The sequence below is a fragment of the Papio anubis genome, chromosome 16, assembly GCF_008728515.1.
Source record: "Papio anubis isolate 15944 chromosome 16, Panubis1.0, whole genome shotgun sequence".
NCBI classification, from domain to species: Eukaryota; Metazoa; Chordata; class Mammalia; order Primates; family Cercopithecidae; genus Papio; species Papio anubis.
Window position 1 is genome coordinate 27,379,846 of NC_044991.1, and position 22,771 is coordinate 27,402,616.

At 42.8% G+C, this 22,771-nt stretch overlaps 1 pseudogene and 2 gene segments (V, D, J or C); all 3 read left to right on the top strand.

Annotated features, from left to right (window-relative positions):
- Positions 1–58: 58 nt before the first annotated feature.
- The window catches only part of LOC103888259, a 641,220-nt gene continuing 618,507 nt past the window's right edge, over positions 59–22,771 (top strand). Inside the window, 2 exon segments of the V gene segment in view lie at positions 59–195; positions 306–612. Coding sequence covers positions 69–195; positions 306–612 — 434 coding nt within the window.
- LOC110740607 lies at positions 12,933–15,868 on the top strand (annotated as a pseudogene).
- Positions 15,977–22,771, top strand: part of LOC101024006 — a 644,330-nt gene continuing 637,535 nt past the window's right edge. The window contains 2 exon segments of the V gene segment in view: positions 15,977–16,073; positions 16,211–16,534. Coding sequence covers positions 16,028–16,073; positions 16,211–16,534 — 370 coding nt within the window.

Below are 22,771 nucleotides of genomic sequence, written 5' to 3' on the forward strand. Positions count from 1 at the left end.
AGGGCCCAGGGTGGGATTAGAAAGCTGGGGGTCTGATTTGCATGGATGGACCCTCCCACTCTCAGAGTATGAAGAGGGGCAGGGAGAGATTTGGGGAAGCTCTGCTTCAGCTGTGGGCACAGGAGGCAGCGCTCAGGACAGTCTCCAGCATGGCCTGGTCTCCTCTCCTCCTCACCCTTCTCATTCACTGCACAGGTGACTGGATACAGGTCCAGGGCAGGGGCCCTGGGAAGCCTATTGATGATTGGTTTCTCCTCTTGTCTCTAGAAGCAGAATCATTATTCCTGTGTCTCTCCCACTTCCAGGGTCCTGGGCCCAGTCTGTGCTGACGCAGCCGCCCTCAGTGTCTGGGGCCCCCGGGCAGAGGGTCACCATCTCCTGCACTGGGAGCAGCTCCAACATCGGGGCAGGTTATTATGTATCCTGGTACCAGCAGCTTCCAGGAACGGCCCCCAAACTCCTCATCTATGAAAATAATAAGCGACCCTCAGGGGTTTCTGACCGATTCTCTGGCTCCAAGTCTGGTACCTCAGCCTCCCTCGCCATCACTGGACTCCAGGCTGAGGATGAGGCTGATTATTACTGCCAGTCCTATGACAGCAGCCTGAGTGCTCACACAGTGCTCCAGGTCCGGGGGAATCTGAGACAAGAACCCCCTTCCTCCTCTACCAGGAGGGTGAGCACTCAGCTGATGCTGCTCAGGCGTGGCCTGTAGCTTCTGCTGCTGCAGCTTCCCCATGGTCCAGGGGTATCCAGGGCCCTGCCTCAGAGTAGAGACTTCTCTTTTTTTCTGTTCTGAGAATCATGCACAGCAGCTCCTTGCTAGGAACAGGGCCTCCAGGGAACAGAACACCCAACTCTTTGTACCTTGGGGCACAGGGCCTCCAGACTGAAGTCCTGGGCTGAGGTGATAGGTCTAGCTGTGTCATTACAGACCTAACTCTGATGCAGGACCTGTGTCTCCATCATCCTCATTTCCTGATTTCTAGAAGTTCCCAGACTGTTGGCTTTCTGTTCCTGCTTCTCAGGGTGAATCCCTTGGCTTCTTTCCTCACCAGCCCATTCTTTTTAATAAAACCCTTTCCAAGGAGGAATAATGTACATATGATAAAACACGTATATTTATAATATGCCATTGCACCCATGTTGGCATGTTTCTGGATCCTTGAAAGCATCACCACCACCGAGCTATGCAACCTGTGACCAACCCCAGCAGCTCCTCATGACCCTTTGTCATCATCCTTTCTACCCCAGTGCCCTCCCGGGAAGCCACAGATCTTCCTCTGTCATTAGTGTTTGGTTTTCATTTGTGGAATGCATCAGAGTTCTCAAACATTATCTTGCCATTTGTTGAGGCTTCTTTCACTCTGCACACTTGTTTTGAGATTCTCCCTGTTGTTGCTGAATTGCGTCTCATCCCATAAAGGGTTCATTAGTACCTTTCAGGGTCCCCAGCCACTTTGCCTTTCATGCCCATTCCTGCCTTTGTATATACACACATATATAACCTAGGGTAGCCTATATTCCCTTTTCTCTGATTTTTAAAAATTCAATACATTTCCTGGGGCCCCTAACACTATTGAGTCCTGTAGGTATTTAATGTTCTCTCTCTGGTGATTCTCAGCTGTGCTTGCATCTTATGCTATTACATACTCACTTCTCGCCATTATTCAACAATTTTGTTTTATTCTCTTGGTTTTAAATAGGTAATACACAAATAAGATGCCTCATGAGAACTATGGAAAGCACCTCCCCCTCCTACATCCTGTCTCCTGGCCTGTTGGTTTCTCTCAGCTGAAGTGACCAGGGGTGCTGATACTTATGTTCCCTCCCAGCCAGGGTCGGTGTGTAGAAACAAGGGTGTCTGTCTGTGTCTGTGTGGGCAACCACACTATGTTTTCTTTAGTACAACTACAGCCTTACTATTGACAAACAACTTTTTAATTGCTGAGACTGTGACTTCATGTAATCCTGACAACAGTTCTATTATTGCTTTTCAGGCAGTGGTCCTGATTGCAGAGGAAGTGTTTGTGGCCTGGAGATGGTGTTTTCTAATTTATCAAACATAAACACTGGAGGTCAGTTAAATTTGAATTCAGTAAAACAGTGATGAAGAACTGATATGTAGGCTGGGTGCTGTGGCTCACATCTTAATCCTGGCACTTTTGGAGGCAAGGCTGATGGATTGCTTAAGGCCAGGAGATTGAGACAAGTCTGACCAACGTGGTGAAACCCCATATCTCCTAAAAACACAAAAATTAGCTGGGCCTCATGGCATATACCTGTAACCCCAGTGACTCAGGAGGTTGAGGCATGAGAATCACTTGAACCCAAGAGGCAGAGGTTGCAGTGAGCTGAGACCAGTCCACTAACTCCAGGTGGAGTAACAGAGTGACACCCTGACTCAAAAGAAAAAACAAACAATCAGTATATGTATCTCCCAGACAATATTATGTATTTAAGTATAAACATAACTGGGTGCCCTTTAATCGATCTGGTAACTCCACACAGTGTCACAACCTAGAAGAGGCATAGCTGGGGCAGGCCTCCCCTTACTGATGCTGAGTCTAGGGGCTTAACTACAAACGCAGAGCTTCTCTAAGAAAGCTACACTCAAGTGGGCACACCAGTTAGCACGTAATACATGTAATATAACTCCCAGTGAATGATGCCTACTCACTTCTCTAATTATTCTTTTTATTATCCTTCAAGTCTGCAGATTCAGGGCCTCCCCAGGGGTTGCTTCAGCCTGAGCTCTGGAGAAGTGATTTCACGTCCTGTCACACCCAGATGCATGGGGCTGCTCAGTCCCCACACACAGGGGATTCAGCCAGGGGTGCATAAGTAACATGTGAGAGAGAGAAGAGCTCAGCCTGCCTCTGCCTATGTCTAGTGAGAGACCAACTTCGGTTTCATTTGATGCTGGAGACTGGTGAGCTGAGAGCAGAGGAGAGACCAACCTTAGAGTGCAGAGCTTTCAGGAGACAAATTGGGAACCTGGAAATGGGCCACACTCTTGAGTGAGGACGAAGCAGGCAGCTGTGGGCACAGCCCTGCATTCCTGGTGGCTTCCCCTTCATCAAGCTGGGCCCCCTGCTCCGACGTCTGTCAGGGAATCTACTTCAGGAAGGTCGAGATCTCAGGACTTTACTACAAATAGCAGTAGACCAGGCAGGTATGTCGTGGTTCAAGAGTTCTATGCACAGCAATAAGTACAGATGCATATTCACAGGGGCCCTCGCAGTTGTCTCTTTTGGAGTGGAAGAAATGAAGAAAGGCAGGGAGAAACTGAAAGACTCAGTGGATCTGGGCCTGGGGCAGCACCGGATGTTGTGGGCTTATCCCTGAGAGGTCTGCAGGTGACCATAGCTGGGAAGCCAGTCCCTGCTGTGACCCTGTGTCATCTGCTCACTGCTCACTGAGCTCAGCAGCTGTGTCTTCACAGGAAATGGTGCAGCCAGCTTGGCCTTCTCCACTCCGACTGGAAAATGCAGGCAGGTGACTGTCAGGATTGAGATCCTATGAAGGGTCGGGAGACAAGGGAAGGCGGCTGATTTGAATGAAGCAATCATTCCGCACTTTAAGAAAACTAAATCCCATTAATAGAAATTCTGGGGCCATCCAAACCTGATCAGTCTAAAAGAGGGTTTATCAGTTGGAGGTGGTCAGAATGAGGAAGAAACGGGCTTCCTTGAAAAAGTCATCAACACAGCCACCAACTCTGGGACAAATGGCGTGACTCCCTATAACTGTCACCCCATATTACCCACAGGAGCCTGAGTCTAGCCCCTCACCCTATTGTTTCTGATTCTGGTCCCAAAAGGGTCCTGTTGTTCCTGAACTCTTTGCCTGTGTCTGAATCCAGGGTGGCAGGGGTAGCCCCATCTCAGTCAACATCTATAGAGAGGTAACAGCTACTATGGCTTCAAGCAGAGTTCTCAGTTTTACCCGTGAGGGCCTCTTTTGCTTCCCCACCCTCTCACACAGGTGACTACTGCTGTGGGTCTGGTGGAGTGGCCCCTGGCCTCTGAAGGACACAACGTATTCCTTCCTCTCTAACACCAGGCATATAGTGGAGAAGGTATGGGTGGGTGTAGAGCAGACTGGCTTTTCCAGATGCAAAGCAGTAAGACCCTGGCTACAGAAAAATTATTTCACAAAACCCCACACCCTTTCACGACAAAAACACTCAGTGAATTATGAATAGAAGGAAATTACCTCAACATGGTAAAGCCTATCTATGAAGTTCCCACAGCTAGCATCATATGCAATCTGAAAGACTGAAGATATTTCCTGTAATTTCAGGAACAAAGCAAGGATGTGCACTTTCACCACTTCTATTCTTCTATTCCAGATAGTATTGGAAGACCTAGCCAGAGCAATCAGCCAAGAAAAAGAAATAAACAGAAAGGAAATTAGAAATGAAAAAGGAAAACAATCTCTGTTTTCAGATGACATAATCTCATATGGAGAAAATCCATAAAACTTCCACCAAAATAACAAACTCCTCTGAGCAGAGGGACCATGTTCTAACCCAATGCAGGGAAGCTAAGAACCTTGATAGAAGGTTACAGGAACTGCTAACTGGAATAATCAGTATAGAGAGGAACATAAATAACCTGATGGAGCTGAAAAAGGCAGCACAAGAACTTTGTGACGCATACACAAGTATCAATAGCTGAACCAAACCAGTGGAAGAAAGTATACTAGAGATTGAAGATCAACTTAGCAAAATAGGTGTGAAGACAAGATAAGAGAAAAAGGAATGAAAAGGAATGAACAAAGCCTCCAAGAAATAAGGGACTATGTGAAAAGACCAAACTTACAATTGATTGCTGTACCGTAAGTGAAGGGGAGAATGGAGCCAAGTTGGAAAACACACTTCAGGATATTATCCAGGAGAACTTCCCCAACATAGCAAGACAGGCCAACATTTGAATTCAGGAAATACAAAGAGCATCACTAAGACACTCCTCGAGAAGAGCAAGCCCAAGACACATAATCGTCAGATTCGCCAAGGTTAAAATGAAGGAAACAATATTAAGTGCAGCCAGAGAGAAAGGTCAGGTTACCTACAAAAGGAAGCCCATCAGACTAACAGCGGGTCACTCTGCAGAAACCCTAGAAGCCAGAAGAAAGTGGAAGCTAATATTGAACATTCTTAAGGAAAAGAATTTCCAACCCAGAATTTTATATCCAGCCAAACTAAGCTTCATAAGTGAAGGAGAAATAAAATCCCTTACAGATCAGCAATTGCTGAGGGATTTTGTCACCACCAGGGCTGCCTTACAAGAGCTCCTCAAGGAAGCACTAATTATGGAAAGGAAAAACTGGTACCAGCCACTGCAAAAACACACCAAAATGGTCTCCTCTTCCCCTCAGTGATGCTATGAAGAAACTGCATCAAGTAATGTGCAAAATAACCAGTTAAAATCATGATGACATAATGAAATTCTCACATAGTAATATTAATTTTAAATGTAAGTGGACTAAATGCCCCAATTAAAACACACATACTGGCAAATTGGATAAAGAGTCAAGACCCATTGTTGTGGTACATTCAGGAGATCCATCTCACGTGCAAAGACACACATAGGCCCAAATTAAGGGAATGGAGGAATATTTACCAAGCAAAGGGAAAGCAAAAAAAAAGCGGGGTTTATCCAGTCTCTGATAAAACAGACTTTAAACTAACGAAGATCAAAAAAGACAAAGAAGGGCATTATGTAATGGTAAATGGATCAATGCAACAAGAAGAACTAACTATGCTAAATATATATGCACCCAATACAGGAGCACCAAGATTCATAAATCTTGAATCTTTGTGTTCTTAGAGACCTGCAAAGAGACTTAGACTTCTAGACAATAATAGGGAGAGTCTTTAATACCCCAATGTCAATATTAGACAGATCAATGAGACAAAAAATTAACTAGGATATTCCATCCTTAGAAAACCCCATCATCTCAGCCCCAAAACTCCTTAAACTGATAAGCAACTTTAGCAAAGTCTCAGGATACAAATCAATGTGAAAAATTTACAAGTATTCCTACACACCAGGAATAGACAAGCAAACAGCCACAACATGAGTGAACTCCCATTGCCAATAGCTACAAAGAAAACAAAATACCTAGGAATACAACTTACAAGGGATGTGAAGGACCTCTTCAAGGAGAACTACAAACCATTGCTCGAGGAAATAAGAGAGGACATGAACTCAGCTGTGGACCCAGTGGACCTATAGATATATACGGAACTCTTCACCCCAAATCAACAGAATATACATTCTTCTCAGTGCCACATAGCACATATTCTAAAATCACCCACATAATTGGAAGTAAAACATCCTCTGCAAATACAAAAGAATGGAAATCATAACAAACACTCTTTCAGACCACCAAGCAATCAAATTAGAGCTCAGGATTAAGAAACTCACTCAAAACCACACAACTACAGGGAAATTGAACAACCTTCTCCTGAATAACTACTGGGTAAATAATGAAATTAAGACAGAAATAAAAAAGTTATTTGAAACCAGTGAGAAGAAGGAGAGAGCATACCAGAATCTCTGGGACACAACCAAAACAGTGTATAGAGGGAAATTTATAGCACTAAATGCCCACATCGGAAAGCAGGAAAGATCTAAAATTGACACCCTAACATCACAATTAAAAGAATTATAGAAGCAAAAGCAAACAAATTCAAAAGCTAACAGAAGACAAGAATTAAATAAGATCAGAGCAGAACTGAAGGAGATAGAGACATGAATACCCTTCAAAAAACCAACAAATCCAGGAGCTGTTTTTTTTTTGAAAAGATTGACAAAATTGATAGACCACTAGCTAGACTAATAAAGAAGAAAAAAAGAAGAATCAAGTAACAAAATAAGAAAGATAAAGGGGATATCACTACTGATCTCCCAGAAATACTAGCATGAGAAAATACTACAAACACCTCTATGCAAATAAACTAGAAAATCTAGAAAAATGGATAAATTCCTGGACACATACACCCTCTCAAGTCTAAATCAGGAAGAAACTGAGTCCCTGAATAGACCAATAACAAGTTCGTGTATTGCGGCAGTTATTAATAGCCTACCAACCAAAAGAAGCCCAGGACCAGAGGGATTCACAGCTGAATTCTACCAGAGGTACAAAGAGGAGCTGATACCATTCCTTCTGAAACTATTCCAAACAATAGAAAAAGACTCCTCTCAAACTGATTTTATGAAGCCAGCATCATACTGATATCAAAATCTGACAGAGACACAACAACAAAAACAACAAAAAAAAAAAACAAAAATGAAAATTTCAGGCCAATATCCATGATGAACATTGATGCAAAAATCCTCAATAAAATACTGGCAAACTGAATCCAGCAGCACATCAAAAATCTTACCCAATACAATCAAGTTGGTTTCATCGCTGTGATGCAAGTCTGGTTCGACATACACAAATCAATAAACGTAATCCAGAACATAAACAGAACTAAAAACAAAAACCACATGATTATCTCAATAGATGCAGAAAAGGCCTTTGATAAAATTCAACTTCTCTTCATGCTAAAAACTCTCAATAAATTAAGTGTTGATAGAACATATCTCAAAATAATAAGAGCAATTTATGACAAACCCATAGCCAATATCATACTGAATGAGCAAAAACTGGAAGCATTCCATTTGAAAACCACCACAAGAAAAGGATGCCCTCTCTGACTACTTCTATTCAACATAGGATTGGAAGTTCTGCCAGGGCAACCAGGCAAGAGAAAGAAAGAAAGCATATTCGAGTAGCAAGAGAGGAAGTCAAATTGTCTCTGTTTGCAGATGACATGATTGTTTAGTTAGAAAACCCAACCATCTCAGCCCAGAAACTCCTTAAGCTGATAAGTAACTTCAACAAAGTCTCATGATACAAAACCAATGTACAAAAATCACAAGCATTCCTACACACCAGAAATAGACAAGCAGAAAGCCAAATCATGAGTGAACTCTCATTCACAATTGCTACAAAGAAAATAAAATGCCTAGGAGTGCAACTTACAAGGGACTTGAAGGATCTCGTCAATGAGAACTACAAACTACTGCTGAAAGAAATAAGAGAGGACACAAATGAATGAAAAGACATTCCATTCTCATGGATAGGAAGAATCAATATGATGAAAATGGCCATATTGCCCAAAGTAATTTATAGATTCAATGCTATTCCCGTCAAGACACCACTGACTTTTTTTGCGGAGTAGAAAAATACCACTTTAAATTTCATACGGAACCAAAAAAGAGCCCATATAACCACCACAATCCTAAGCAGAAAGAACAAAGCTGGAGGCATCACACTACCTGACTTCAAACTACACTACCAGGCTACAGTAGGCAAAACAGCATCATACTGGTACCAAAACATATATATATACACACACACACATACACACATATATATGTACACATATCTATATATATACACATACACCAATGAAACAGAACAGAGACCTGAGAAATAACACCACACATCTACAACCATCTGATCTTTGACAAACCTTACAAAAACAAGCAATGGGGAAAGGATTCCCTATTTAATAAATGGTGCTGGGAAAACTGGTAGCCATAGGCAGAAAACAGAAACTGGACCACTTTCTTATACCTTATACAAAAATTAACTCAAGATGGATTGAAGACTTAAATGTAAAACACAAAACCATAAAAACCCTACAAGAAAACCTAGGCAATACCATTCAGGACGTAGGCATGGGCAAATACTTTATGACTAAAATACCAAAAGTGATGGAAACAAAAACTAAATTGACAAATGGGATCTAATCAAACTAAAGAGCTTCTGCAGAGTAAAAGAAACAATCATCAGAGTAAACAGGCAACCTACAGAATGGGGGAAAATTTTTGCAAGATACACTTTTGACAGAGGTCTAATATTTAGTATCTACAAGGAACTTAAACAAATTTATGAGAAATAAACAATCTCATCAAAAAGTGGGCTAAGGATATGAACGAACACTTCTCAAAAGAAGACATTTATGCAGCCAACAAACATGAAAATAGCTCATCATCACTGGTCATTAGAGAAATGCAAATCAGAATCACAATGAGATACCATCTCACACCAGTTAGAATGGTGATTATTAAACAGTCAGGAAACAACAGACGCTGGTGAGGCTGTGAAGAAATAGAAATGCTTTTACACTGTCGATGGGAGTGTAAATTAGTTCAACCATTATGTGGGGATTCCTCAAGGATCTAGAATCAGAAATACCATTTGAGACCAGTAATCTCGTTACTGAGTATACACCCAAAGGACTATAAATAATTCTACCATAAAGACACATGTACATGTATGTTTATTGCAGCACTATTTACAGTACCAATAACTTGAAACCAACCCAAATGGCCATCAATGACAGATTGGATATAGAAAATGTGGCCTATATACACTATGGAATAGTATGCAGCCATAAAAAAGAATGAGCTCATGTTCTTTGCAGGGACATAGATGACTCTGGAAGTCATCATTCTCAGCAAAGTAACACTGGAACAGAAAACCGAACACTGCATGTTCTCACTCATAAGTGGGAGTTGAACAATAAGAATACATGGACACAGGGAGGGGAGCATCACACACTGGGGCCTGTTGGGGGGTGGGGGGCAAGGGGAGGGAGAGTATTAGGACAAATACCTAATGAATGCAGCGCTTAAAACCTAGATGACAGGTTGATAGGCGCAGCAAACCTATCACATGTATACGTGTCACATGTATATCTCTGTAACAAACCTGCACTTTCTACAAACATGTATCCCAGAACTTAAAGTAAAATAATTAAATAAAAAATAAAAATAAAAAAGTCCCACCAAAAAAAACTGTTAGAACTATGAAATACATTTGGTAATATTTCAGAATACAAACTCAAGACATAAAACCATCTGATGGCCAGGTATGATGGTTCATATCTGTAATCCCAGCACTTTGAGAAGCTGTAGTGAAAGGATTGTTTAGGATCAGGAGTTCAAGATCAACATGGGAAATGAAATGAGACACTGTCTCTCCAACAAATAAAAATAAAAAGGTGGGGGGGGGGTGGTTCTTGTATTTCTATATTTAATCAACCAAACTGGAAACAATCAGACAGGACACAACCCAAAATTAAATTAAGAAAACAATTCAATTTACAACAGCATCAGAAAGAATAAACTAGTTAAGAATCAGGAAGGGGAAAGACTCTTCTATACAGAAAACTATAAAACATTGCTAAAAGAGATTAAAGAATACACACATAAATGGAAAGAAAACCTTTGTTCAGGTATTGAAAAATTTGATATTGTTAAGAAATCAATACAAACCAAAAGAAATCTACAGATTCATTTCAATCTCTATCAAAATTCCAATTACATTTTTTTGCAAAAGTACAAAAAAGTAATTCTAAAATTTATATCGATTATCACAGGACCCCAAATAGCCAAAATAATCTTCTAAAAGAAGAACAGTGTTGGAGATTTCACACTTCCTGATTTTAAAACATACTACAAAGCTATACCAATTAAAGCAGAGTGGAATAGATAGACAGACACAGAGACAAATAGAAGAGAATTGAGCACTTGAAAAGAATCTCTTCGTCATATGGAAAAATGATTTTAAACAAGGGTACCAAGAACATTCAGTGGGGAAAGGACAGATTCCATAAAAAATGTTTTTGAGAAAACTGGATATCCACATGCAATCGGGAAATGGATAAAGACCCAAATGGAAGAGCGATCACTATAAAAATCTTAACAGAAAATATTAGGAAGAAGTTTCACAACATTGGGTTTGGAAATGATTTCTTGTATTTGATGCCAAAAGCACAAGAAAAAATAGAAGAATATAGATAAAGTGGATTTCATCAAATTGTAAAACTTTTGTGCATCAAAGGACACTATCAGCAGAGTGAAAATGCAAATCATGGAGTCAGAAAATATTTTGCAAATTTTGTATCTGATAAGGGGTCCAGGATATAGAAAGAATTCCTACAACTCATCAGGAATAACAAAAATAGAAACAATCTGATTAAAACATGGGCTCCTAACTTGAATGGATATTTTTCCAGAGAAGATCAACAAATGGCCAATAAACACATGAAAAGATGCTTAGCATCACTAATCATTAGAGAAATGCAAATCAAACCACAATAACATACAACTTCACACCCACTAGGATGGCATTACCAAAATAATAGAAAATAACAAGTTCTAGTAAAGATGACTAGAAATTGTCACTGCTAATGCAGTGCTGGGGAAACTATAAAATGATGCATCCACTGTGGAAGCCTTATGGCAGTTCCTCAAAAAATTAAACGTATAATTACTATTCTAACAGAATTTTCGTTTCTGGGTATGTGCCTAAAAGAATTGAGAGCAGGATCTCAAGGAGAAATTTGTACACCCTTGTTCATAGCAGCATTGTTCACAATAGCTAAAAGGTGGAGGCAGCCCAAATGTCTATCTGATGGATAAATGGGATATAGTATACATACACAATAAAATAGTACTCAGCCTTAAAGAGAACGTTCCGGCCCATGCTATGGCACGGATAAACCTTAAAGACATCATGCCAGCAGAAATAAGCTGGCTTCAAAAGAACAAACATTGTTTGATTACCCTTATATGAGGTACCTAGTAAAATCTAGAGTGACAAGAAGTATAATGATTATTTCTCAGGTCCTCGGGGGTGGAGAGCTGGTGGAGAATGGACAGTTATTTGTTTTTTGTTTAGTTATTTTTACTTTTTTGGAGACTGAGTCTCTCTCTGTCACCCAGTCTGGAGTGTAGTGGCACAATCTTGGCTAACTGCAACCTCTGCCTCCTGAGTTCAAGCGATTCTCGTGCCTCAACCTCCCAGGTAGTTGAGATTACAGGCATGCATCACCACATTCAGCTAACTTTTTGTATTTTTTTTTTAGTAGAGATGGGTTTTGTCATTTTGTTCAGGCTGGTCTTAAACTCCTGGGCTCAAGTGATCCACCTACCTCCACCTCTCAAAGTGCTGAAATTAAGGAAGTGAGCCACCACACCAGGCCAGACAGTTATTGTTTAATAGTTGTGAAGTTTTAGTTTGGGAAGATGAAAAATTTCTGCAGATGGAAGGTAGCAGTGTGATTGTACAACAAGTTAGTGTACTTAATGACACTGAAGTGTCCACATGAAAATGGTTAAGATAAAAAATTTTATGTTTGAATATTTTACCACAATCAAAAAGGGGAAGATTTATATTTGGCACAGTTGCTCTACTTCCAAGTACAGTAGAAAGATACAGTAGTAGGAGAGTGTGCACAAGTATCTAGGACATCTTTCATTTTTTGCCAGCCCCGCAGTATCCTAACAATCCGAGAGAGTTGGAGGTGCCTCATTACAGGGGACTCACAATAATGTGAAGAAATCTGGGTGGGGGAGCATGATGATAGTGCTCAGGTGCCGGGCCCAGCCCAGAAGTGGCCACAAATGCAAGGGCTGCAGAAGAGGGGCAGATGAAGCTGGTGGCGATGGTAGCAGCTGCTCCAGCTGGAAAGGGGAAGCCGTTGCTGTACAAAATGGGACACAGTTGATAAATCTGATACAGATACTTCATCCTGCCTACCTTTCATGACTAACTATAGTTTTCATTGCCATATATGCAGTCACACCGAGAATACCTATTTCTCCCAGATGCGAGCAAATGTGAAGGAATTGTTCTTTAGTGCTTTGGCCAACTTGACATGGCAGTCACACACACAGGATGAATATCCAAAGACAACCTTTTCCAAAGATAAGGTTATCATACCATTTATTGTAAATACTGAAAGTGCATAACAATCATTTAGGCACCTAGGAAAATGACTTGACCAAATACAATTGTGAAAACGATGAATAAAGAAAGTGATGTGTTCTTGGTAAAGGAACCACTGGATCTTGTGGGTAAAGGCCCAAAAGGAGATGATGCGAGATTGGGACTTTTGGACCAGGACCTTGGTAACATTGGTCTTATTTATACAACAACAAAAAGCGACCTTGTCCCCATTCAGGGGCAATCTGAATAGGGAACTGAAACAGGAAGGAGCAGAAAAAAGGAAAAGAAGCTCAGTGCAAACAGCTGAATGGGGAGATCACAGGGACCACCAAGAAGACCCAGGGCTTTCTGCTCAGTGCCTTCAGTCTCATACACCTTGGAGCACCCATTGAACAAAGATAACTACCAGTATATTCTAGCTGAACCTGATCCCCAGGCCCTTGGTCCTCAGAAACTTGAACTTGACTGTTGAGTAAAATTCCTTATTCCTGGAGACCTCTACAGAGGCTGCTTGTATGAACAGGTTTTGTTAGCCTGATATGATTGGGCTCCCCAGTTAAAAGTCTCCAATGACTGGCTGGCTGACTGTGGTTGAACAGAAGGGCTACTTTACGGTATGGGATTCTCATGGGCTACCTTGATATCACCATGGATGAGATGCCAGCAGACACTGCTGCCAGACTGGGTTGGTCCCAGTCTTTAGGTAGCTGTCAAGCTCCCTTAGGTTATGATACACTTAACTATTCTTGGGAGAATTAAAGGGAATGAAGCTCCACCAGTCCGTTAGCAAACACTACTCTTCTAGCTATAGACAGGGAGACATCCTGGGATTTTACATGAATCTTCCTGAAGAAACAAAGACAGTCAAGTCTTTGCCTGATACTTACAAAGATAAGGCCTTGATAAAGTTCAAGAATTATTTGTATTTTGAGGAAAAAGACTCTGTGACTAAAGCAGAGAAGAGCCTAAAAGAGACTCCCCAGAGTGAGGTAAGATTTTATAAAAACGGTGTCAGTCAAGGTGTGGCTTACAAAGATATTTACAAGGGGCTTTACTTTCCAGCAATCTTATTATCAGAAAACAACTGCATAATTTCCATTAACACTGGACAGTCCTTCAAGTATCCTCCAAAGGATCTCTCTTACTGCCCTATGAGTGACATGGGCTGGGATGCTGTGGTAGAGCACACTCTGGCTGGTGTCTCGGTGCTAGAAATGGATTCAATCACTGGACAAGAAGGTCCATCAGGGGCAAACATAAGGACACTGAGGGTCATCTTATTCTTCCTGCCTTCTCTCCTTATTCGCTGTATCATAGGCCAACCTATCCTAGCTCAACTGTCCACAGATCTCTCTCTCTCTCTCTCTCTCTCTCTCTCTCTCTCTCTCTCGTGTGTGTGTGTGTGTGTGTGCATGTGTGGATCAAACATTTTCATTCAAAAGTTCAAGCCCTTGTGGCATCATGTGACAGTGCTACCAAACATGAAGAAAATGTTCAAAGGACATAAAATAGAGAACACATGATCCAAAGTTATTTCTGATCCCAGAAAATAATGGCACACAATCAACATGAATAGTGTTAGATATCAAAATTATAGCACAATCTCATTTGCTTTTACCATAGATTCAAACTCTCTTTAGCATATTGGCAAGCAGAATCCATGTTCTACTGACACGATTCCCCTTGACCAGCATGAAAGAACTGGACTGAGAGCAGGACATTTCTCAGGTCTCTGGAGGATATGCAACATGGCTGTTGGAGAGAATGCACATAGGAAGAGATAGGGAATTAAGTGTCAAGTGCCCCAACAGAAGGCTGTCAGTATTTGCTTCTGACACATTGTGGGGGAGAAAGGTGGAATCACAGGACACACTGCCATGGGACCCACGAGACTTGATACTGCATCCCACAGTGGGCAGCCCGCATCAACGTGGCCATCCAGGGATAGAAAGACGGCCACAGAAAGCTTTCACCTGCTCAAGCAGCGTCTCCCCCAAGAGCCAGCATGGGTGCTGTCTCTGCTCTGCTTCTTCCTGGACTGAGTTCTCCCTCATCCAGTTTCCCAATCCCCTTCTCCACTGGTTACCAGGGGCCAGGGGAGTGGGGAGGGGAAATAAACATTTTAAGGGTACAAACTTTTCACTTGGGATTATGAGAAGGTTATAGAGATTGATAACTGTATCACTTTTTTTTAAGAGATGCTGTCTTGCTCTGTCGCCCAGGCTGGAGTGCAGTGGTGCTGTGATAACTCACCGCATCCTTGAACTCTTGGGTCTACGCAAGCCTCCTGCCTCAGACTCCTGAGTAGCTGGGACTACAGGTGCAAGCCTCCATGCCAGGCAATTCTATCACATTGTGAATGTACTTACGACCGCTGAATTTTACAATTAAAAGTGATTTAAAAGGCACATTTTATGTTGTGTATATTTTATGACAATTAAAATTATACTTGTTCAAATGCCAAAATGTATACAATGTTATACTCATAAAATTGTTCTTTTCACGCTTGTCTATTTATCCTATTCTGACTCATTCTCATCAGTTAAAAAAGTACTCTAATCACTGGTCGTTATGGACTAAAATTGTCCATAATTCACGTTGAAGCCTTAACCCCCAATGCAACTGTATTTGGAGACAGAGACTTACAGAGGGTAATTAAGATGAAATGAGATCATAAGGACCAGTATCCTCATAAGAGGAGGAGATTAGGAAATGGACACAGTGAGAAGGTGATCATCTACAAGTGTGGACACATCTTCAGTTTGTTTGGAATAACAGTTGAAGGGCTCGCCTATCCTAGAATGAAAGTTGGAACAGGTGCCTTGGGCAGGCTCCAGGATTAACTGATCTAGTCATTGCATCCTACTGTGGGACCCCAGAGGGAAAGAAGCACTGTAGAGATTCCTGAGGCATTAGAAATGGAGCCTGAGAAGCCTCCAGGACAGCCACTTGGCCTCCAGGTGAAGCAGGGGCCCAGGGAGACCTTGTCTGAGCCCTGAGTGTGATGCAGCACCTGGCCACTAGGGGGAGGCAAAGCCTGTGAATCCTAAGGGACCTGAGCTCTTGCTCCGAGCCCTGGGCTTGTTAATCACCAGCCCTGGGAGGGAACTGATTTGCATGGAATGTGATGCCCCTGCCCCCCAGTTCTTCACTGAGGAAATAAGAGACTTTGGGGGCTCAGGCTCAGCTGAGAGACTGAAGAACCCAGCATTGCAGCATCTCCGCCATGGCCTGGGCTCCTCTGCTCCTCACCCTCCTCAGTCTCCTCACAGGTCAGGGTGGGCAGTGGGCTGGGCCCCCAGAGGGATTCCCACCTCCGAGCCCCCAGCTGCCCATCCCTCCTCTTCCTCCTCCAACAGCTCATCAGCCACCCACCAACAGGAGCCCTCACGGCTGTCTGTGTTTCCAGGGTCCCTCTCTCAGCCTGTGCTGACTCAGCCACCTTCTGCATCGGCCTCCCTGGGAGCCTCGGTCACACTCACCTGCACCCTGAGCAGCGGCTACAGTAATTATGCGGTGGACTGGCACCAGCAGAGACCAGGGAAGGGCCCTCAGTTTGTGATGCGAGTGGGCACAGGTGGGATTGTGGGATCCAAGGGGGATGGCATCCCTGATCGCTTCTCAGGCTCGGGCTCAGGCCTGAATCGGTACCTGACCATCAAGAACATTCAGGAAGAGGATGAGAGTGACTACCACTGTGGGGCAGACCACGGCACTGGGAGCAGCTTCGTGTAACCCACAGTGACACAGGCAGAGTGGAAGTGAGACCAAAACCTCCCAGCTGATCTGCTCTGTCCACACTTCCTTCCCACTGGCCTGACTCACAGTTCAGAGGGCTGTCTCCTAACTCTGTATTTAGTTTTCACCTTCCTAGACATTTTGGAGTTCTAATTCACAGCATATGATTCCTGTGTGTAAATAGTTTCTACAGAACTTTTGAAACATTGAAGTTTGCACATGAACATTTGGGGTTTTTTGCCACTCGCCTGCCCCCGATGGGATTTAAATTTCCAGGTTGTAGGGCTGCTCACAGGTGCATTTACAGGGAAATCACTGTGACCAGCTCCCACTACCTTTGTCCATATTCCACATTTGTGAGCTGCCTATACAATGATGACAATTTCCCTGGAGACACAAGGCCTTCACCCTGACTCATAGGTTCACGTAATCAATGTAGACTTCAGCCATCTCCAATCACCTCCATGTGCACAGAGCCCTCGTGGTGCATGTGCTTGGCTGTCCTAGAAAGAAAGAATTGGCACACACTGAAGATAGGAGAATGTGAGCCTGCTCTGTATCTGAGATTCTGGGAGAGCCCCCCATTGCCTTTACAGAATGAATCCCTTCACATGCAGGGAGAGAGCTCTGGTGGAATCACTCTGCAGTGCTTCCTGATGACAAACACCTGGATTGAGGTCACATTTCACAGGTGAAGGGCATAACCCTCCACAAGACTACCTCCACTACAGACTCCAGTTCCCAGGCTTTAAGCCTGAGGACCCTCGTAGACAACCAAGATGGGCCTGTGACCAGCAGGAGCAATGGGTAACTGTCCCAGGCCCTGCCTGGGGGCTCCTCACAGCTGGATGAGACCCACTGGCCACAGGCTGGCAGAGGCCGATCTGCTCCCCGTGCTCACTGTGTGACTCAGCACCCTGGTGTTCTCAGGGTCCAGCAAAGCCTCTTGGGCAGGGTCCTGTGCCTGCTCCCAATAGTTGCTCCCTCGAGGACCCTCCTGGGCCCACACTCAGAGCAGCTCCTTCCTCAACCTCCTCTGTCCACACGTCCCCTCTCAGATTCCTGAATCAGTGATCAGGCAGGGTCTCATCTAGCCAGAAGGGAGGGAGTGGATTTGCCTGAACAGTTTCTTATTTTCCCTGGGGGCAGAAGGAAAAATAGACAAGCCTGGGGAAGCCCAGCCCCACTGTGAGGTCCAAGGGCTGTGCCCACCATGTCTTGTTGCCTGAACTCCTCTCATACCCGATCCTTGGTCTATGTTTATAGACTCAATGAAAATACCTTTCTTTCTACCACCTCTTAATGCTAACAGAATCATTTTGTCCCCTAAGCACAAATAGCCTTCCGGGTCTCTGGGTGGGATGACAACTAGAGCAGAAGTCCAGCATGCGCGGCCCCCTTCCTGGCCCATACGTGGCCCTGCTCTTAGTCCAGTCTTTGCTGGTCACTCCCTGAACTCTGAAACGTCAGGGAAGTTGAGTTTCTCTTTCTCTTGAGATTGTACTCTTGTGGAGCTCCTGAATTTCCAGGTATAGGGTGACCCCTCCTCATTAAGGACATGGCTCTCAGACTCATCCCCGGTTTACTTCCTCGGGTTTAGGTCTGTGAGTTCTAAACAGTTTCCCTGTTTCTTTGATTGATATTTTGGTTGATATTTCCCTTTGTTTCTTTAGGTTGATATTATGTTGGGTAATTACGTCGGTTGATTACATTGGGTAGATATATTCTTGTAGATAGAAACATTATAAACTCTTCCCCCATTAAGCTCTAAATAAAGAAACTTGTTTGGGTGCCAATGTACCAATGTTGGTAAAAAGTCTTGACCCATTTTTTTTTTTTTTTTTTTTTTGCAGGAGCAGAGGAGAATCCGAAAAAAAAAAAAGAGAGAGAGAGAGAGAGAGAGAAGTTCACCTTATAATGCTGTTATTTTCAAATAAACCCTCCTACTTTAAAAATTTACACAACTAGACCTATACTGAAAATATTTTCAAATATATCAGATGTTAAATATATCTGCATGTGTCACTGTGGAGATGGCTGCTTCCTCTACCACAGAGCACAATAATACTCAGCCTCATCTTCAGCCTAGGCCCCTGTGATGGTGAGGGCAGCCTTGTCTTCAAGCACAGAGCTTGACAATCAAGTGGGGACCCCATGCAGAGATGGGGACGTGAGACACACACACCCTGGCTCAGCGTCACCCTGTGCTCCTAACATCTCCATCTTCCTCACACAGAGGCTGTATCTGGCTACCGTGGGCCCATGATGCTCGTTCTCCAGGGCCCAAGAGAAAGTGGTTGAATATATTCTTCCAGCTGCAAAATTGTTTATTTTTAACCCACCATGTTATTATAACAATGTGTTCATAAAGCACAATACTAAGATCTATCATCAGTTGCACAGTTATGAGTTATTTATAGGAGTGGCAAAATAAGAAGTTACACACACACACACACAGATTCAGGCAGGCCAGCATTTAATTACCAAGAGCAAAGTTTGATATTATAGTGACACAACACAACGATGATACTATGTATAATGATAAACACAGCAATGGACCTATAAAGATTTGAAGAAACATAATCGAAACAGGGCAAAAATCTCCCGCTCACCAAATTTTAGAAAATTCTAAAACAGAATAAAAATTTTTAAAACCCCTCAAAACTGAGTTAATTTATAAAATATAATACAAAACATAACGTTGACATAAATGAAACACTCTTCTTACTCAGGAAATGCAGCTTCTTTCTCCGCAACTTAATCTAGTGTACCAAAACTGAGCCTCCCTGTTTGCTGATGGAAAACGTCAGCATCACAGCAGTAGAAAAGCACCGGCCTCTCTACCCGCAGTGCATCTTCCCTCCAGAGACTCCGCAGGACTCTGCAGGGGGTCCTGAGGGCCCTGAAGTGGAGGCTCTGTGATGGGAGGGGGCACAGATGGCACAGGGCAGGAATGTCTGCAGCGTAGGAATGTTACAGATACAAGCTTCATTCTTCTCTAAAACAAGCCTGTCTTACATGATTTATCTTTATTCTTCTCTACAAAAAAAATTAATAATAATAAAAAAGCCACAAAGATAGCTGCAAAGAAATATGTGAAATTGTGCAAGGCTAAGATAAGAAAGAATATTGGAGGAAAAAGTAATTATGACATCTTCTATCAAAACATTTTAGTCCAAGCATGCTGGCTCATGCCTGTAATCCCAGCATGTTGAGAGGCCAAGGCAAGAGAATCACCTGAGGTCAAGAGTTCAAGACAAGCCTAGGCACAGTAAGAGATCCCATGTTTATTTTTTAAAAAATTAAACACCAGAAACAGATAAACAGCACTCTTCATTCCTAATTAACTTGACAGGGTAAAAATTCTGAAATCATTTCCAAAAAGCTCAGATTTTGAGGTTAAAAGGAGAGGAGGAAACCCATAGAGAAAACGAGGGCTTTGGTCAAGGCTCTTAACAATGAAGAGCAGGACCTCTGAGTCCCTGCCACAGCCACTATATTCTACTGTGTGCTCACACACCACATTAGATGAATGTAATTATGTGATACCCAGGTCCTCCTTCAAGAAAGGAGTATTCGACTCTGCTGTTGGGAGACCTCAGTGGACAGCCTCAAGCTGTCAGCAGCTTATGGGTTAGCCTGAGCTGCAGAGCAGCCTCAAACAAGGCACGCACCTGCCAGGTATAATGGATTAAATAGTGTGATTCCAAAATTCACACCCACCTGAAACCTCAGAACATAATCTTATTGGGAAGTGAAACCTTATTTGCAGATGAAATTAGTTAAGATGAGGTCATACAGGATTAGGAGGGACCCTAAATCCAAAGACTCTTGTCCTTATTAGTACAGAAGATGACACACAGACATACACAAAGCAAAGTTGGCCATGGGATGATGAAGCCAGAGGTTGAAATGATGAAGTTACAAGCCAAGGAATGCCAAGTGTTTCTGGGAGGCAGCAAAAATTACAAGAAGCAAGCATTCTTTTCCGGAGACTTCAATGTGAGCATGGCCTTGTTGTTATCTTGATTTCCGATTTTGCACATCAGAGTTGTGAAACAATAAATTCCTATTGTATTAAACCATACAATTTGTGGTTACTTACTATAGCTACTATAGGAAAAAATACAGTAACAAATGACATAATTACCAATAAATAGTTAGGAATGTAGATGCCCCTCTGGACTTTATTCTAATTCCATATGCAATGCTGTGAGTCCTGCATCTGCAAATCTTAGCATTCATTGTACTTCCTCCCATTTCCTAATTTCTACAGTAAATTAACTTTAGACATGAATGATTAAAAAACAAATCAAGTAGTGTGGGAGTCCTTGGAATGCGTTGCCTTAAGTCACAAGGATTATGGAACACTACAAATGTATATATTTGTTCTTTTATGTACCAATTATCTTTTACTGCTTCATTGATCTGTTGTAAAAATCACCCAGGGAGAGAGAAAGTTGATCGGTAAAATGGGTTGAAAAATTAAACAAGATGAACCATATTAATGATGGTCAAATTTGGCTGTTGGGTGCAAACAATTCATTAGAAAATTTTCTTTATATTTGTAAGACTCAAAAGTTTCCATGCTAACCAGTGTTTAAAATATCCTTGTTTGTGATAATTCTGCTTTTAACAGGTGTATAATGTGGACAAAATGTAAGCTTACACTTTGACTTCACATAGAAGCCCATCTTCTCCCGACAGGCACAGGAGAAGCTGGTGTGGAGAACGTGGAAAAGACAGGAGCTCAGGGTTTCCCAGGACAGGGAAGCGAGTGAGCCCGGAGCCCTAAAAGCAAGGGCAGGGGCTGTGAGTTGGGCTGTGGGGGTGTGTAAGGGCCGCAGTGCGAAGGGCACGTTTCAGAAGCTACAGGATTTGGATTTTATAACAAGAATGGTGAGTTACTGAAGGGGTTTAAGCCAGGTAGTGCCTTCCCTGCCTCATCTATCTGAAAGGGATCTCTCTCCAAATACCTTGAGGAGAGAGTGCTTGAGAATAGTGAGGGATCCTTAATTCTAGATTATTCATTAAGCACCTTGTGAGTCTAGAAATCCAGGGGCCACTTGCACAGTTAGCACAAGAGTAGACGTGGCTACATTGAGAAGTGGTGGTCGCTGCCTTTGTCTCCTGAGACATTCAGTACTTGCCAGAGCACTTTGCAGGTAAAATAAATACTGATATTTCAAATAACCTGAAAGCATCCAGTAAAAAAAAATAAAGGTGGCAATATCAAGATATAAACAAATTGTATAACATCCAGGACAAATTGTTTACCAAAAAATAGGACACAACTGTGAAGAAAGTGACGTTTTACTTAGGGAGATAGTGGCTAACTTCATTAAATAGAGAAATATGGTCACACTGCTCACTGGTAAAGAAAAGTCTACAAAATCTGTGAATGTTCCTACATCACAAAACTGAGTCAAATCTCTATAAAACATACGAAACCATTAGATAGACAACTTTTGCTAAATTGCTGCCTTTAACATGTCACGGATCATTTATTTTTCCTGGAAAATTCTCATTATTCACTGTCCTTGTGAACAACCCCTAGCTGCCCTTCAACCTAGCTCCTCAGCTGACCCCTTTTTCATGATGCCCACCCTGATGGCACATGTGGACAATTAGATGTTTCTAGAATGCCATGCCGGGGTGCTGACAGCTTTAAAAGTTATATATATATATATATATATGGCTGCGTATCCCACAGACCAAGTCTACTTCTGGGAGTCAGAAATCACAGTAGTAATGCACAGCATGAGAGGAGCAGTGTCTAGGAATCCGACCATGGATATGTGAATACAGACAGTGACTGGAGAGCTGCGGAGACCAGCTGGGTTCTGAAGTCTCTGAGTCATGGGAAAGTGTGTGTTCTGGGATCAGCATCAGATCTTTTGGAACTGCCCTGTGGTTCCTACACAGCTTCTCGGTAAGGACCATTCAATCAAAGAAATCCAGGCCTGGGGGCTGGGCCCTGTGTTCACTGATGGAGACACAGCAGCTGTGTCCCCTCTGGCCTGGCAGAGATCCCTGAGCAGGGACCTGTGTATGGTCTCAACAGGTGCTTCCTCCCAGGGCCTTGCAAGAAGAAAAGCAAATCTTCCTCCTGCTCAGTCTGCAGAGTGAGCTGAGCTGCATCCCCAGGGCTCAGAGAGGGGCTGGGCAGTCCCTGGGTGGAAACACATTTGCATGAGCAGCCCCTCCTCTGCAGAGGGTGGGAAGAAAAGGA